Genomic DNA, 16,599 nt, shown 5'->3' with positions numbered 1-16,599 from the left:
ATAAACTGGCTCTTTTACCAATATGAATATCTTTATCTCTAGTCATCTTTTTTGCCTTAAGTCTAATCTATAACTCTGTTTCATTGTTTGTTTTTTTCATTCTTTTAAACTTTTTTGTGTAGTTGCATGACTCCTGTAAGTTGTATATTTGTAAGTTTTGATTTGGTTTGGTCAAGTAGGACAAACTTTTTTTTTTTTTTTTAAAGATTTTATTTATTTACTCATAAACAAACAGACACACAGAGAGAGGCAGAAACATAGGCAGAGGGAGATGCAGGCTCTCTACAGGAAGCCAGATGTGGGACTTGATCCCAAGATCCCGGGATCATGACCTGAGCCAACAGCAGATGCCCAACCGCTGAGCCACCCAGGCATCCCTGTATGATAAACTTTTAAGTAAAGCATTTAATCTTTTCACATTTTCTGTATTATTTTTGTTTTGACTTACCATCTATTTTTTTTTAAAGATTTATTTATTTATTTTTTCATGATAGACATACAGAGAGAGAGGCAGAGACACAGGAGGAGGGAGATGCAGACTCCATGCCAGGAGCCCGACGTGGGATTCGATCCTGGGTCTCCAGGATGGCGCCCCGGGCCAAAGGCAGGCGTTAAACCGCTGAGCCACCCAGGGATCCCCACTTACCATCTATTTGTTTTCTATTTTTCCCATCTATCCTACATTACCATTTTTCCCCACCCCCCCTTTTTTATGGTTTTCAGTATTTCATTTCCTTTACTACAGTTTATTAGATTACAGTAAGTCTCCTGATTCATTAAATCTGATATAAATTAGTACTTCCTAATTTATAACTCTAATTTATAACTTCCTAATTTATAACACTTCCTAAACAATGTCAATACCTCAGAATATCTTGGCTCTATTTGCCTCTCATCATTTGTATTACTCTTGTAATATATTTTAGCCATGTGAGCACACACAAGTAAACATATGCATGTGTGCAAGCCCCACAAATCATACCTATATACTTTTTAGGTAAATTTGTTTTCACTATGTCCCATGTAACCGTTATGTTCAATTCTTTATTTTCTATTCTTTTGTCTTCCTGAGTTTCAGTCTGGATATTTTCTTTTGACATATCTTCTGGTATAATTCTCTCTTCAGCTGTATTTAATATGTAAGCTCACCTTTGAGTTCTTAATTTCAGTTACTTTATTTTTCAGTCCCAGAATTTCCATTTGAATCTTAAAATTTCTAGTTCTCTACTGAAATGCTTGATCTCTTCATTTAATGTCTTCAACATTCTAATCACAGCTTTTATAAAGGACAATTGCAATATCTGGAACTCACGTGTAACTTTCTATTATCTGTTTTTCTCTATTGATTTTCATCAGTTATTGCTTTATTTTCGATTTTTTTTGAATTAGATATTCTGGATGACCTTATAGTCAAGCATAGAGGGTAAATTACTTTTAAAATTGTAAACACATTCCCACCCTCTTTCTTATTGTGCCATAATTGGCATACAAGGAAATTCAGAGATCCTAATAGTTTGAGGAACTTTGACAAATACATAACTCATGCCCCTATCAAAATATGGCACATTTTATCACTCCTATGCCTCCTTCCCAATAAATTCCCTTTCCACAGAAATTTCAAGAAATGAAGGTATAAACAAATTGTGGTATACACACATAATGGAATATTGCTCTGCAATAAAAAGATGATACACTCATCATAGGTTCTGGGTCAATCACAAACATTCTGCTGAATCAAAGAAGTTAGACAGAAAAGAGTGGATGTAGTATGGCTGCGTTTACATGGAACCCCGGAAAAAGCCAAATCTAATCTATAGTTATAGAAAGCCCATCAGTGGTTGCTTGAGGCCAGGGACAGAGGACAGGTATTGGCTGAAAAGGGGCACATGGAATTTCTCAGAGTGATGAAATGTTCTTTGTGTTGTGGTACTGGCTTACACAAGTATATGCATTTTTCAAAACTAATCAAACTGTACATTTAAAGTGGGTTTATTTTATGTAAATTCACCCCAATAATATTTAAAAAGGTTATCAGCTTTCCAAGTTGTTCTTGGCTGGAAGGTCCATCTGATACAAATTAATCTGCCACAGAAGCCAGAGCATGTCTATTAATATAATTTTGTATATGACATCAGCCCTATTGCTTAATATTCTCAGTTCTGTATTATTTTCAGGGTTTAATGCTTTAAGTCATTAACAGATAATTTTAACAACATGGTATTAAGAGAAAGTCTTAGGTCATTCAATAGTATTCTGGTACTATATCACCAAGCTCTTTTATTAATACTCTCAGTATTCAACACCTGGATATCTCTCTAAAAATAACAGATGATAATTTTTATCTGTTTATCCACAGGACATTGTGTACAATTTCATCAAAGTCTTTGCTGAATCTAAGATTATATTTATAGCATTCCTTTCTGGTGAAAGGGATGGTGGATACCATTTTTTAACTTCAGAAAAAATTGTCCATTTTGAGACTTGTGAATATTTTCTCTATTACCTATTGAACATCACTGACCTGTTCTTCTTGGAGTCCACCTGCAAGTTCTTCAGGAAGCAGAAGCATATTAGGATGTAGTTGGCCTTGTCCTGGAGATAGAGTCATTTAAAACTTTTCATAGCTTTTCCTTGTTCTGCAATCATATCCCTGCATTACTTATTTTACACTTTCCTATTTGAAGATTATTCTGTTTGCTGGAGATGTAGGCCTTGTAAGTCTTTATCTGAATATAGCTTAAAAAGCACTCTTAGCAGACGTCAGGATAGTTGAAGGCCTTAATTCAATGGATTATTTCTGTTATATAATCTATATTAAGCAGACATCATTCAATTTTCCAAATAGGTAGGTGGCATCATGTAATTATACTGATGTGCTACATATTTCCTTTTATTTTCTCTTAAATGCCCTTCATCATGCTTCCAATCGTTAGATTCATGTATTTCCTTACAAATAAATGCCTTATTTAGGTATCACACAGCTTGCCTTTCTTATTCAATCTATTTCACTTGGATTGAATCTTACATATATTTCTCCATTTGCATCTGGTATGAAGTGTTACTTTTGAAAATTCTAATACAAATCACATGCTCTTTTTAAACAGATGCCCAAAAGATTTGCTTTTCTTTATACTCTATTTCACTAGACTATATCTTGGTATTGATTATTTTAAGTATTAGTTATTTGCTGTGCTTTTTCAATATAGAATTTCAATTTCTTTCCTAATTTCAGGTTCTTGAAGTATTTTTATTTTGCTTTTTTTAATTTATTTTTTATTTTTTTTATGAACTCCTAGTATTTCCATGTTTGATCTTTGCCTATCTTCAATGACACTTTTTAGTTAAAAAAAAAAATCTTGGGCAGCCCAGGTGGCTCAGCCTTCAGCCCGGGGCATGATCCTGGAGACCTGGGATGGAGTCCCACGTCAGGCTCCCTGCATGGAGCCTGCTTCTCCCTCTGCCTGTGTGTCTCTGCCTCTCTCTCTCTCTCTCTTCTGTTTCTCATGAATAAAATCTTTGACTTAAAAAATTTCTTTAAAAAATTAAAAAAATTTTTCTTTATACTTTAAGGTATTATTGATGTGCTTTTACGTTCCTATGTACAATCTGAAATATTTCCTTCTAATCCTTTCCTGAGTTGTCAAGCTCTTATAATTGTTTTATGTTGTTCTTTCATGTGTTATATGTCATTTCTTAGACTCTGAGTTCCTTTTGCAATAATTGTTTTCTTTTGTGAGCACGTTTCCATTTAACACACACGTTATTGTGCTCTTTATTCTCTAATTTTATATGGGATTTAGCCTTAATACTATTATTTTGCTCATTTTTGTGTAAAATTAATTTTCTTGAAGTTTTGAAACAGGATTCAGGAAAGCTTTGTTAACAGATTCATTCTTGTGTTGTTTTTGCATTGTGTTAAAAAAAATGACAGCTTGATTCCTGGGATTTCCTGGCTCTACTCCCTTTCCCCACTTTGAACTAGACAATCTTTTGGGTCTGGTGTACCTATCCTGTTCAATTTAGATTCCACTCTCAGCAACTTTTCTTCAATGTGACTTGTTCTGAAGAAAGCTCTGGCAAGTTGGTTTTGAGAATTCATGGAGGCTAGAATGTTTTAGGCCCTCAAGTCCTGATGGTTATATTGTGGTTCTCTGGTTCTCAGAGCTAGTTAGACACTAACCTGTTGCTTTTTTCTTGTTCCTCTGAGACACTAGTTTCATTGCCTACCTCTAAGGTGTTGGTGCTTTAATCCCACCTACTAGTATCCGGAGGGTTGCAAGAACACCTTATTACCATCAATAAGGTATCAATAAGGTAAGAATATTTTTACCATCAATGTGATTATGTTGTTGTTTCAATGTGTAAATTGAAAAACTATGCTGTCACCACCAGAATCTTCTCCATGTATTTAATTTTATACCAAAGTATGGGGATTTCTTTTGGAACCACTATTGTTATTAAATCCATGCTTTTCCTAACACTTATTGAGAATATTTCACTTCCCATTTTAATGTTTCATGGCTTGGATGATCCAATTATTTAAAACCAGGCCTCATCAATTGAAACTATGCTTCATCAAAGCCGTCAGTATTTCTTATATTTGATAAACTCCTTACTTCACCTCAACAAATACTCAAGAATTATGTCATTAACATGTTACCAAATTATGCAGCAATAAATCTTAGCTCAATCTCAGTAGACTGGCATGACCACAACACAAGTGGCCAATCTGGAAGGCACACTAATAAAACTACTTGAGATTGACCGTTTTTTTTTTTTTTTAAGTTTTTTTTTTTTTTTAATTTTATTTAGTTATTCATGAGAGAGAGAGAGGGAGGTGGGCAGAGACACAGGCAGAGGGAGAACCAGGCTCTATGCAGGGAGCCCGATGTGGGACTCGATCCCGGGACTCCAGGATCACGCCTTGAGCCAAAGTCAGATGCTCCACTGCTGAGCCACCCAGGCGTCCCAAGAGATTGACCATTTTTAATGCACCTACTCAACACAGGTATAGGTCAGAATTATATATCAGCTGCCCTTTACCAATCTCAAAATTATAAACATAAAAGCAGGGATTCCATCGATTTTGTTTACCATTTTATCTCTAGAGGTTAACTCTATGCTTTAACACCTAAAACAAATTGAATTTGTTGAATGAATGAATGGGCTCTTAGCAGACTGCTGTATTAACTCTCTTTCCAACCTCCTATTCAGTGGGAGATGTTTCAGTATTACCCATCATTTAAGATAGCAACTGTATGTTGTCTGATGCTGGCTCTGTAGAAGCATTATTGCCAACTAAATATGCTACAGTTGTTTAGAATGATAAGATGGGTAAGAAGGTTGTCACTGTTCAGGCAATCAATTTGGCTAATAGAACAAGTGAGGAGACAAGGACATGATCAAAGAGGGTAATCGTAAGATGAAGCCAGATGTCAGAAATGTTACATCAGATCTGGTCAACTAACATAAGGGGCCGAATTCCAGGAATCTCACATTTAGAACTATGTCATCCAAAGATGCTGGGATTGCTCCTTGTAAAAGTTTTAGTTTCCTCCTTGACACAGCTGTGTTGGTCTCCCTAGATGCCTTTGATTCCTCTTTTACTCTAACTCCCCTCCAGGAAAGCTGGACACTTTAGACACAGGGCCTCAAATAAGTCTCAAAACAGCCTCTGTGAGTAGCCAGTCATCTGATGGTCTAAAGCAAACAGCCAACTAAAGAGACAGAGAAGGGAGGGGAGATAAAAGGCAGGCAGAAGAAAGGACCCAGAAAGAATCATTTTGCATTCCAATGTACTTCTTAATCAGCAGATAAGAAGAGTGTTTTGGGAGTTAATTTTACTAGATAGCAAGGCTTCTTCACCTTATGATTTGCTTTAAGTCTGAACTGAAGCAATCTGTCAATGGGTTGGGTTAATTAAAGTAACAAGCTATTATACTCACTACCTAGAACATTAAGATACTTATCAACAGAAAGCCTTCACAAGGTTGAAAATACAACAGTAGCACCTACTTCAACCAGAATATATGTCAACTATGCACAGAAGTACCATCTCTGAAAGAAGAATCTGGCCTGAGGGGAATCCCTGGGTGGCTCAGCGGTTTGGCGCCTGCCTTTTCCCAGGGCACAATCCTGGAGTCCCGGGATCGAGTCCCACATCAGGCTCCCGGCATGAAGACTGCTTCTCCCTCCTCCTGTGTCTCTGCCTCTCTCTATGTCTACCATGAATAAATAAATAAATCTTTAAAAAAAAAAAAAAAAGAAGAATCTGGTCTGAGACCCTTAAAATAAACATCTTGATAAAGACAAAAATGAAAAATGCTAATTAGCATCTTGTCTATGGAATCTATGTACCATGTCACTGTCCATGCCTAAGTAAGCATCTGGTTGAAATCATGTTCAGACTGACTCACTTTGAGACTACCAAAACTTCCCTGTATCTGTGGCTAGATGTCACTCATTTAAAGTCTTTTTTTTTTTTTTTTTAAGATTTTATTCATTCATGAGACAGAGAGAGAGAGAGAGAGAGAGAGAGAGAGAGGCTGAGACACAGGCAACAGAAGAAGCAGGCTCCAATGCAGGGAGCCCGATGTGGGACACAGTCCTGGGAGTCTGCTATCATGCCCTGAGCCAAAAGCAGACGCTCAACCACTGAGCCACCCGGGCCTCCGTAGACATCACTCATTTAAAGAGAAATTTTGTATGTAGATTTTTGGAGACCTCCACTACCTCATATAGGGAACTATTAAAAATCAGAAGTAAATACAAGGTGAGTGAACTCCGATCTCAAGGGAATGCTCTAATTAGAACCATTTCTTTCATTATTTATTCGGTTTGTAAAATATGATTTCAGAAAACCTTTCCCACCAAGGTGAAAATTCTTAAGATCCAGATGTTATAAGAATGCTGTAACATAGTCTCAAATATTATCTGATAGTATAGCATTCCTACATTTCCCAGACAACAATGTCAATTGAAGCTTTTCTTAGGCTGCAGTTTCAAACGGACTTTCACCAAATTGCAAGCATTTTAATGGAGATGTAATAGAAGTCAAATCACATTTACCACCCTTCAGCACCCCATAATGGGAGCATATAATGGGACAAATACTCAGAGTTTGACAGAATTTTAGAAAAATGTTCTTTCCTTGATTTTAAACTCTTCTAGTGGCATGTACTTGAGACAAGCATGAGGGTGAATTATGAAATATAATGCTTTAGAACATACATTTTTTTAAAGAATTTTGTATTGTGTAATTCCTTATTCCTCACAACCAATCTTCTATCACAGCACTGTCCAGAATAATTTTCTGAGGGTGAAAATGTTCTATATCTGCTCTAATACAGTGGCCATAAACTCCACGTCCCTGTTGAACATTTGAAAAGTGACTGAATTTTCATGTTTTAATTAATTTTAATGAAATTTAAGTTGCCGCATGTGGCCAGTGGCTACAATAGTGGACAGCACAGTTTCAGAACTCAAAGTGAAAGCAGATATCCATATTAAACAGAGATTAACGAACACAATGGCCAGTCCAGAACGTCAGCCGTCTGCCGGTAGAAAGAGAACCACTGAAGTCTGATGATTTGCAAGGGAGGGAGAGGGATGTTGGTTTACTATTTATGTAACTAAAACTAGAAGAGACCAGCAGAAAGCAATACCTACTCCCCTGCCACCTCTAAATTCATAATAGATGTACATAATATATAAAACAAAGTATTAGTTTCAATATGCCACATAAAAATTAACTTAGCTTGGAAACAGATGCTCCCAATAGGTAGAGAAGTTACTAGTTTCTTCCTCAAATGATATTACTTAAACATACCAGAATATGCTTTACTTAAGTTGATCACAAACTTTAAAAGAGACATAATGTAACTAATCAAGATTTCTCTTCCCTTCAGTTTTAGGCTTATCATTTTGTGCCTCCATAAAGTAAGGCTATGAATGTGAGGGTCCCTATTGGTTTTGTCCTTTTATCAGTGAGACTCAGTTCTACTTGAGTGAACTCAAGTTCTCTTACCTAAATGTGAACAATCTCTCAAGATGCCCAGGAGGAGAAGGGTGGCCTTGAATGTTATCCTGAATCTTCACTGGTTACTCCACCATCAGCTTATTACAGAGTTTGAGGTCTACCTCTGCAAAGGCTAATGCAGCCTCATTTATTCTGATGTCCTCATGACTTTTATCAATATTACAAGATTCATGACAAGTTTCAATGCTACTTGCAGTGCGAGCCACAACTATTAGAACTACCTGATTTAGCTACCAGCATTGGTGATTTAAAAATCTTTACCAAAAACATTTTTCTGAAAACACAGAGAGGAAGTAAAATAAAGAGAGGAGAGGGTTGATGAGAAAAAGTAAGAAACCAGACTTCTCTAAATACATTTTGTAGTGGTTTGTTAAACAGTTACCTTGTTCTACAAGTGCTCTGTTTATGAGAGTGCCATGAAAGTTTTTTTTTTTTTTTCCTTTTTTTCCTGTGGGAGAAGGGAAGCAATGAAGGAAATGAAAGAGTTCATTTAAGTGCCATATTCACATAAGGCTAATTTGTAAAAGCTCAATCCAGCTGAATATATTTACAGCCAGCCACCACTGGCCCACAAAACTTCAGTTGAGAAGACTAATTGAGATTCTTCGGGAGAAGTCCCTTGTCTTCAGTGGTTACAGAATGTCTCATTAGGCATTCTGTACTCCCCCTTCCCTAGAATACCAAGGCTGACTCTGCTTGGCCTGGGTCTGCAGCTTGTGAATTTCCAATAGATTCTCATACACCATTATTGTTAGGCTGTTGATTTTGTTTTGCAGCCTCCTTTGCTTTTTGTGGGTTTGTGTGTGTGTGTGTGTGTGTGTGTGTATGTGTATGTGTGTGTGTATATATATATTTTTTGGTTTAAAACTAAAGTTGCATTTAACAGAACTGTGTTAGTTATACTGAAATACTGTTTAAAAAAAAACAAACAAAAACAAAACTGTGCCCCACACCCAGGAATGTAATATACAGGCTACAGTCCCTATTAAACACCGTCTCTAGTCATGTACCAGAAATGTACTTCCTATAAAAGAGGATCATTAGAGGTGATGGCTAGAGTTCAGAGAGACTAGAAAACTCCATAAAATCTTATTTTCTACCCATTTTCAATTCTCTATATAGATGTGATCTGGAGTATTTGACTTTTATTAGGCCAGTGAGAGTACGACGTCCATTTGACTATTTTTATTTTCTTCTTGACTAAGATGACATGTTGTAGATTCCTGTGTTTTTTAAATGCCTAAAGATGTTGGAGAAATTAGTGTCCTGGGAAACTACGTGTTTACTTTAAATATTTAATTGGAGGATCTCTCCCACAAGCTGGAAAAGAATCTCTTAGCAAAATTATGGAATAACTCTTTTTTCCCTCTCACTGCTTTCTTAACATCTAGTTTTACCAGCTTACAAAGTAGCGTGGCATGCAACTGAACTAACACAAAGGTCTCCAGATATCTGCCATTAATACTGTTAAGAGTTTTCATCTGCATGTAACAGCGGTGACATATACCCACCCACTTAACATACACATAGGTGTGTATATGTACACAACACATCTGCCTAAGCCCAGTTTGGCTGAATTATTCTATTTATGCTTTTCCCGTAAGAAAAGAAATCTGCAGATTTGCCTCTAACTAAAAGGTAACATCACTTTTATGGAGTAAAAGGTAAAATTCCTTACAGTTGTAAAATTTAAATAAGTATTTTTTTTCTAATTAAATATAATAACATACTTGAATATGCTTTTTCTTTCAATTCCGAACCACTTCTTTATAAACGACATGCTGAAGTAAAGCCTATTAGCAAATGAAATTCCATTTACAATTTATTTCAGCCTTTAATATATTTTCTACTAAAAATCGTCAAGACAGGAAAATATTACTGGTTCTGTTATTACAAAAAAAATGAGAATTTTTAATTCACAAAGGATGAAAACACATGACATTGATTTCACTGTACATACAATATTACAATAAACTAATTTGCTGTAGACTAATAAAACATTTAAGACTCCACATACACACACATGTACTCTGAAACAAGAAACACAGGACAATTTTTAATCTTTGTTATGTCCACAGCTACCAAGAGAAAGAGCATCACTGGTTTGAGTCTAATGGTTTTTCTGCCATACAATCACTACATAGGCCAGTTCTAAAGCATATTGTATTGTTCAGGACATTGTTAGGCAAATATAAACACATTCTCATTTTGGGTCTTTTTCTCCCTGCCCAAAACAATCTGCTTTCCACAGCTATCAAGTAGCTTGGTTTGTTAACAACTTAACAAGACCACAACAACAACTAATATTTTTACGACAAAACTCAGGTGAGAGATTTTTTTAAGCAGATTGTACACAAAAACTATTTGTTCCCAAGGAAGGCAAACTGTAAATTACCAATGCCATTCTAAGAAAAGGAGTCTTGGTCACAAATCACTTTCAAATATTGATGAAGAAATAAAAATTGGAGGGAGGATAGTGGAGGTATTGGCATGGCAGGGAGTAGAAAAGGTGTGAAAAAATGAGGAAATACATTTACCACAGGAAATAATGGATTCAGTTGATTTTTTAAAAATGAGGTATAAGAATATGCCAGTAAATGCAAAAACAAGAAAAAAAACTGAAAACCAAAATGCACATTTCCAATGGAAAATCTCTAAACCTCTTATGGTTTTCTTTATTCAGATTAGACATTTCATATACATCAGTTAATCTAGAAAAATACATCTTAAAATATCTTCAACAGACCATGCTCTCTGTAACAAAACCTTCCAAACCCTGTTTTATTATACAAATTAATCTACATTAGTAATGTAAAAAGAAATTCTCAAATTTAGCAATGTCACTTTCCATTTGACATCCGTCTAATTTACATATGGGTTTCCACTATTCATACTGCAGTTAGAATTCTGTAATAAATTTTTTTCTAATGTATTCTGTACATATTAAGTTATCTAAAAGGTTCCTCTTGTAGTGCATTTACCATTTAGCAAGTCTATTCAGTATTTTTCCAGTACCATTTGCATTACAGTGATTTGCCTGTAAATGTAATTAAAATCTAAAAGTGCACACAGTTAAGTTTCTCAAATAACAGCCTATTTCTGGAGGAAACCTAATACTCACGGAAAAGATTACCAATATCATGATTAGAAATGTCAGGTTAGAATGTACTCTGAGACTATACAACAAAATTATATACGTAAGCTAAAGGACATTAAGTCTTTAGCTTATATTTACATCAAATAATGTCTGTTTCCACAAGGTCATACCAAAAACTCAGTATGGCACTAGATATAATTAGGATTGTTAGCTATAAATCAGCGTAGCACACACAGCCCCAAAATACCCTGAACTGACTTGTGCTAAATTAAACTCCAGTATATCACAGTGTGTTAAGTAATATTAGTGTGCTGCCCAAACAAGCGATTAAGACATCCATCCAGTAAGGATAGTGTGCAACACAGTGAAGGCGGCAAGCCTCTGCCAAGGGATTACAACTGGGTTATAATGAATTGTAATACTTAAGACTGCCACTGCATGCAGAAACCCTGAAAAAGAAATACACAGGTTTCAAAAAGGATATACTTCATTTTGTTTAGAATGCCCAAGAGCGTCTTCAAAATAACTGATAGTGAGTACTAGTCTATCAAGTGATGAATCCAATGAATCATGAGAAGAAATTCTACATTATCCAGTTTGAGAAAAAAAAAGTAGTTTTCTTACCAAATTATCCAGTGTATACGACTGGTTAGAACTGCAAGTTTGATTTTTACTGAAATTCAGAGTATGAAATGCAAACATTCAGGATAAAATTAATTCAAAATTACACACAGTTATATCAACTTGCAACAAAGCAGCAAATGTGAGGGCCTAACACACATTTTTGACTCTCCCATTCCCTTCTGATCCCTCAAAAAAGTGCAAAATCAAAGAGTCACTGCTTGGTCCAAAAATAAAATACATCACGTATAAGAGTTTCAAATCTGATGGAATTCAGCTTCTATTCCACAGGTTGTCTTCAATAAGAATCAACGCCCAAAGATGGAATTTATTTCCAGTAGAATTAATTCTACAATCTGATTTTGGTAGACAGTATGAACTGCTATATTACCAGTCTCTTTCTCTGGCTTTAACAGAGTGGGACCAAAAACAATTGCTATACTCTGATAGGTCATTCGGTTTTTTTCTCCATTTTCTATAACTCTAAGGGATGGAAAAAAAAATTGTTAAAAGAGAAAATAAAACATACGAGAGGAAAAATTCTTCAAATTGTATCATAAACATAAACAGTGCATTTAGAAATGAGAAATAGTACTCATTTTCCTAAGATACATACAAGCTACTTAACCAAGCAGAATTCAGTCCAAATATCATGTGAAGATTTCTTTTGGATAAACACAGCTAAAAGGTATAATTACAAATACTCTAACAAACTTTAAACGTGTGATGTTTCAGTTTAGAGTTTAAAGTAAGACACAGACTTAAGTATAAGCTACAATTCAGGTAACAATAGTCAATCTATGAGGATGATAGGGAAAAAAATTTCATTAGGTTTCAGAGATTAAATTTGCATTTTATTAATTCTATGTTTGGTTTTTTAATCTCCCTCACTGGGATAATTTATTTTATTATTCTAGTATTCTCTCTGTCAGAAGGCAAAAATCAGTTATTAAAATGGCTATGTAGTAACTGAAAGCCATGATGGCTTTAAGGTAATTTAATATTCCTCATTGGATAACCAACATCTCATCTTCATGTTAATTAACTTCAACAATTTCTGAACACTTACACACCAGGCTTTATATAACTGCTTCGCATATAATATTCGCTTTAAGTAAATATTTTTTATACCAGATCATTTACCTATGAGGAACAAGACCCAGGGGAGTTCGCTTCTTCAAGTTATAAAGACAGCAAATAGCATAGCCAGAATCTGAACAAGTAAGTGTCTGAGGGACCCTGGCCTCATGGGTACCATACCACACCTCATAACCATGCATTTCTTACCTTTTTCCTTCTTTTTCCCTAATTACTATTTCTTTTCTGTGGTGAACCTCTTACCTTTTGAGATGTCTAAAAAGAATCTGCATTGTATCTTGATTTGGCTTTGGTAACTGTCTGATTAGATCCTTAACAGCAGCAACTCGCTGTCTTGGTTCTTGTTCTAAGAAAAAAAAAAAAAAGATAATGAGAGATTATGCATGAAATTGAAGACAGTGACAGATTTTAGAACCTGACATTTGATAATACACAGTGACACCTGGTGGTCACATTTAAAATTTCTGAAGTAAAACAATCCTATGAAAAAATTTAAGAGATCAAACAGAATGTAGTCTACAGCTTAGTCAATACAGACTTTCAGCATCTAGAAAAAAAACTGAGTTTAATGACATACTTACTAATTGCATTAACAAAATCATTAAAATGGTTAAATGTAAAAAGAGGTTCTGGTAATTCTCGAAAAAACATTTTGAGTGCTCCAGTAATAACATGAATATCTTCCCATTTACTATCATTCAAATCCAATTTCTCATCTGAAAAACAGAATAGGAAATTTTTAAAAATCACTTTAAACAGATCCTGAAAGTAATGAGTATGCTGTTTGCACATAACAATAGGGAGTATGATCTTACCATGATTGACTGCAAATCTCAGTTTCTGGATCACTGCAAGGTTGCCACTTACTCTGTATATCCCATCAACATCCAAACCTAAGAGAAAATTACAATATTTTTGTGTTTAAATTAGGTGTTTGCCTCTTCTAAAGATGGCTGCATGTTTCAGAATCCTTATTCATTAACATGAGCTTAAAATCAAATGGGCAAATACTCTTCTCCTCTAACTGGCCTTTTAAAGATCCTTGGCAGAGAGAGAGGGGGTGGAGATATACTCTGAATTCTGTTTAATAAACAGCAACAATTCTAATTTGTTTAATCATGTAGACTGTGGAACATCTCAAAAAAATCATCTCATTAAACTTGAAATACTAACAAATTAAGATATACCTGGGGATAGTTCAGAAAGTAAAGGAAATCAGAAGATAAAATTAGCCCGTCTATTTTCCTGCACATTTCGTAACGTAAATGTACATATCAAGGCAGTCTTTTATTTTTTTTTTTTAATTTTTTTTTTTTAGATTTTTTTTAAGATTTATTTATTTATTCATGATAGACATAGAGAGAGAGGCATTAACACAGGCAGAGGGAGAAGCAGGCTCCATGCTGGGAGCCGGACGCGGGACTAGATCCTGGGACTCCAGGATCGCGCCCTGGGCCAAAGGCAGGCGCCAAACCGCTGAGCCACCCAGGGATCCCCCAAGGCAGTCTTTTAAAAATAGTTGTCCTATTAAGGGCTTGTAATAAATAAACTTAATAACCAATTAAAATAAAGATTCTATAAAAACAATTGCTACTTTGATATTCACTTCTTTCATATATGGAATAGAATCATGTGAAATTCACGCAAGTAAGCCTAAAAAATCCAAATATTCATTAAATGATAATGCTGTACACATTTAACAAAGCACATTATCTGATGTGCTATTCATAGAACTTCAAATAAAGGCACAGTGTCTCTATTGTCATGTTGACAAGAAAAGTCAGAGACAAGATCTGAAACTGGCAGAAATTACAAATTATGCAAATATTTTAATTGTACAAGATTTTTTGATGGTGTACAGATACAAGTTAATCTAATTATCATGATAGTTTACATAAAACTAGTATAAATATTATGTTAAAATTAACCAAAATATAAATTGGTTTAAGTCTTACTTAACAGGAAATGGCATAAGGAGGTTTGTCTATTTAGACACTTTATAGTTGACTTAACAGTTTTAAAATATCAACTCGTATTTATTATAAAGAGAAGAAACTTTCTCTTGGTAAGTAAACACAATCTCCTATCTTCTACACAATCAATTCACTTAATAAACTCAGTTTTATAATCACCACCTTATTCATTTTAAAGAAAGGCCAACTCCAAATGGCTTCAAATAATACCTTATGCTTAATCAGCTAGAAGTGCTGAATATTCAACGGGTGCTTGCAAAGGTCTTAAAACAGATATATGTAACCATTAAAACATGTAAGTTTTTGGCAAACAAGATGCTTTTCTTGACAGCTTACAACTGTTCCATCACTCAAAATCATAAAAACTCTAAGGATTTTAATGGCAGAACAATGGGTTGGTGTGCTTAATATAAAAATAAAAATCATTTTCTTACCATATGCTTCAACATGTTCAATGCATAACTTCACAAAGTTTGGCACTGTGCCATTTTCTCTCTGACACAGATTAGCAAGATTGGCTCCAAATACTTGATCTGAAAGAGATTTATTTTTTGAAATAAACCAGCCTGCTAAAATTTATTTTGCAAAATGGTGATAACCATTCATTGTGCTATAGAAGACACTGAGTGCATCCCAACACTACCTGCTGTGACGGAGTCCTTTGACCTGCCTACTCATTCCAATGCCACTTCAAACAATTTTCCTGCTTTACTAAACTCCATGAACACTCCACTCCGACTCCTTTTTACCTGAGAGCCTTTTTGTTTTCTATACCTTTTGCAGAGATCCATCCTCTCCCCCAAACTTAGCTCCTTTTTATTACTCTTGCCCTCAGCTAAAATGTCATCTCCTGACAAAAAACCTTATGATTAGCCTAAGGAAACCCAGTAACAGTCACTATTTCATTACTATTGTAGATTCTTCACAGTAGTCAGCACTGTTTTAAACTATCTTGTCTGGGGCAGCCTGGGTGGCTCAGCAGTTTAGCGCTGTCTTCAGCCCAGGGCATGATCCTGGAGTCCCGGGATCGAGTCCCTATCAGGCTCCCTGGCTGGAGCCTGCTTGTCCCTCTGCCTGTGTCTCTGCCTCTCCGTGTGTGTCTTTCATGAATGAATGAATGAATAAAATCAAATAAATAAATAAATAAATAAATAAATAAATAAATAAATAAATAAAATTATCTTGTCTGTTTCTTGTTTTTATGTAAATTTCAGAGGGCAAGAACCTTGTAATTCTTGAACCAATAGGTATTTCTGGCACATAGGCTCATGCCTAGCACTTAGTAAACAACTCAATGTTTTTTAAACTGTTAAAACAAGCATGGTGCATATTCATCATGTGCCAACATTTGATTTCAAAAGTCTATTTCAAAGGTTGTTCTATTAATTTTTCAACCCAACACTTCTGAAATGCCACGTTAGTGCTAAATATTCAGGAAAACAAAATATTTCAAGTCCTGAACACCATCATAAAGCAGCAACAGTTTATATTTCTCAATAAAAGGGCCTGATGAGGGGATCCCTGAGTGGCTCTGCGGTTTAGTGCCTGCCTTCAGCTCAGGGCATGATCCTGGAGCCCCAGGATCGAGTCTTGCATCAGGCTCCCTGCACCTGCTTCTTCCTCTGCCTGTGTCTCTGCCTCTCTCTCTGTGTCTCTCATGACTAAACAAATAAAATCTAAAAAAATAAAAGGGCCTGATGAGAACAGCAATTTCTATTCACTGATTTGTCAGGCTTTTTTTTTTTTTTAAGTTCTAAACTCAATATACTAAA

At 35.2% G+C, this 16,599-nt stretch overlaps 1 protein-coding gene across 16 annotated transcripts in view; it reads right to left on the bottom strand.

Moving 5' to 3' along the window:
* ARHGAP12 (Rho GTPase activating protein 12) overlaps positions 1 to 16,599 on the bottom strand; it is a 155,102-nt gene that overhangs the window by 16,991 nt on the left and 121,512 nt on the right. For 13 of the 16 annotated variants that reach the window (XR_005355203.1, XM_038529875.1, XM_038529886.1 and 10 more), the window contains 4 exons: positions 15,262 to 15,360; positions 13,670 to 13,747; positions 13,436 to 13,570; positions 13,098 to 13,200 (listed from right to left, as the gene is read on the bottom strand). Coding sequence is in view for 15 of the 16 variants with exons in the window: in XM_038529875.1 (XP_038385803.1) it covers positions 13,098 to 13,200; positions 13,436 to 13,570; positions 13,670 to 13,747; positions 15,262 to 15,360 (415 nt within the window). In the remaining variant the exon portion in view is untranslated. Of the gene's footprint in view, positions 1 to 2,555; positions 2,593 to 9,842; positions 12,240 to 13,097; positions 13,201 to 13,435; positions 13,571 to 13,669; positions 13,748 to 15,261; positions 15,361 to 16,599 lie in introns of those variants that run through there. The other 3 variants (XM_038529882.1, XM_038529888.1, XM_038529887.1) reach the window with 2 other exon arrangements.

This window comes from Canis lupus, chromosome 2 (assembly GCF_011100685.1).
Source record: "Canis lupus familiaris isolate Mischka breed German Shepherd chromosome 2, alternate assembly UU_Cfam_GSD_1.0, whole genome shotgun sequence".
In the NCBI taxonomy this organism is placed as follows: Eukaryota; Metazoa; Chordata; class Mammalia; order Carnivora; family Canidae; genus Canis; species Canis lupus.
This window is presented reverse-complemented; position numbering and strand designations above follow the sequence as displayed.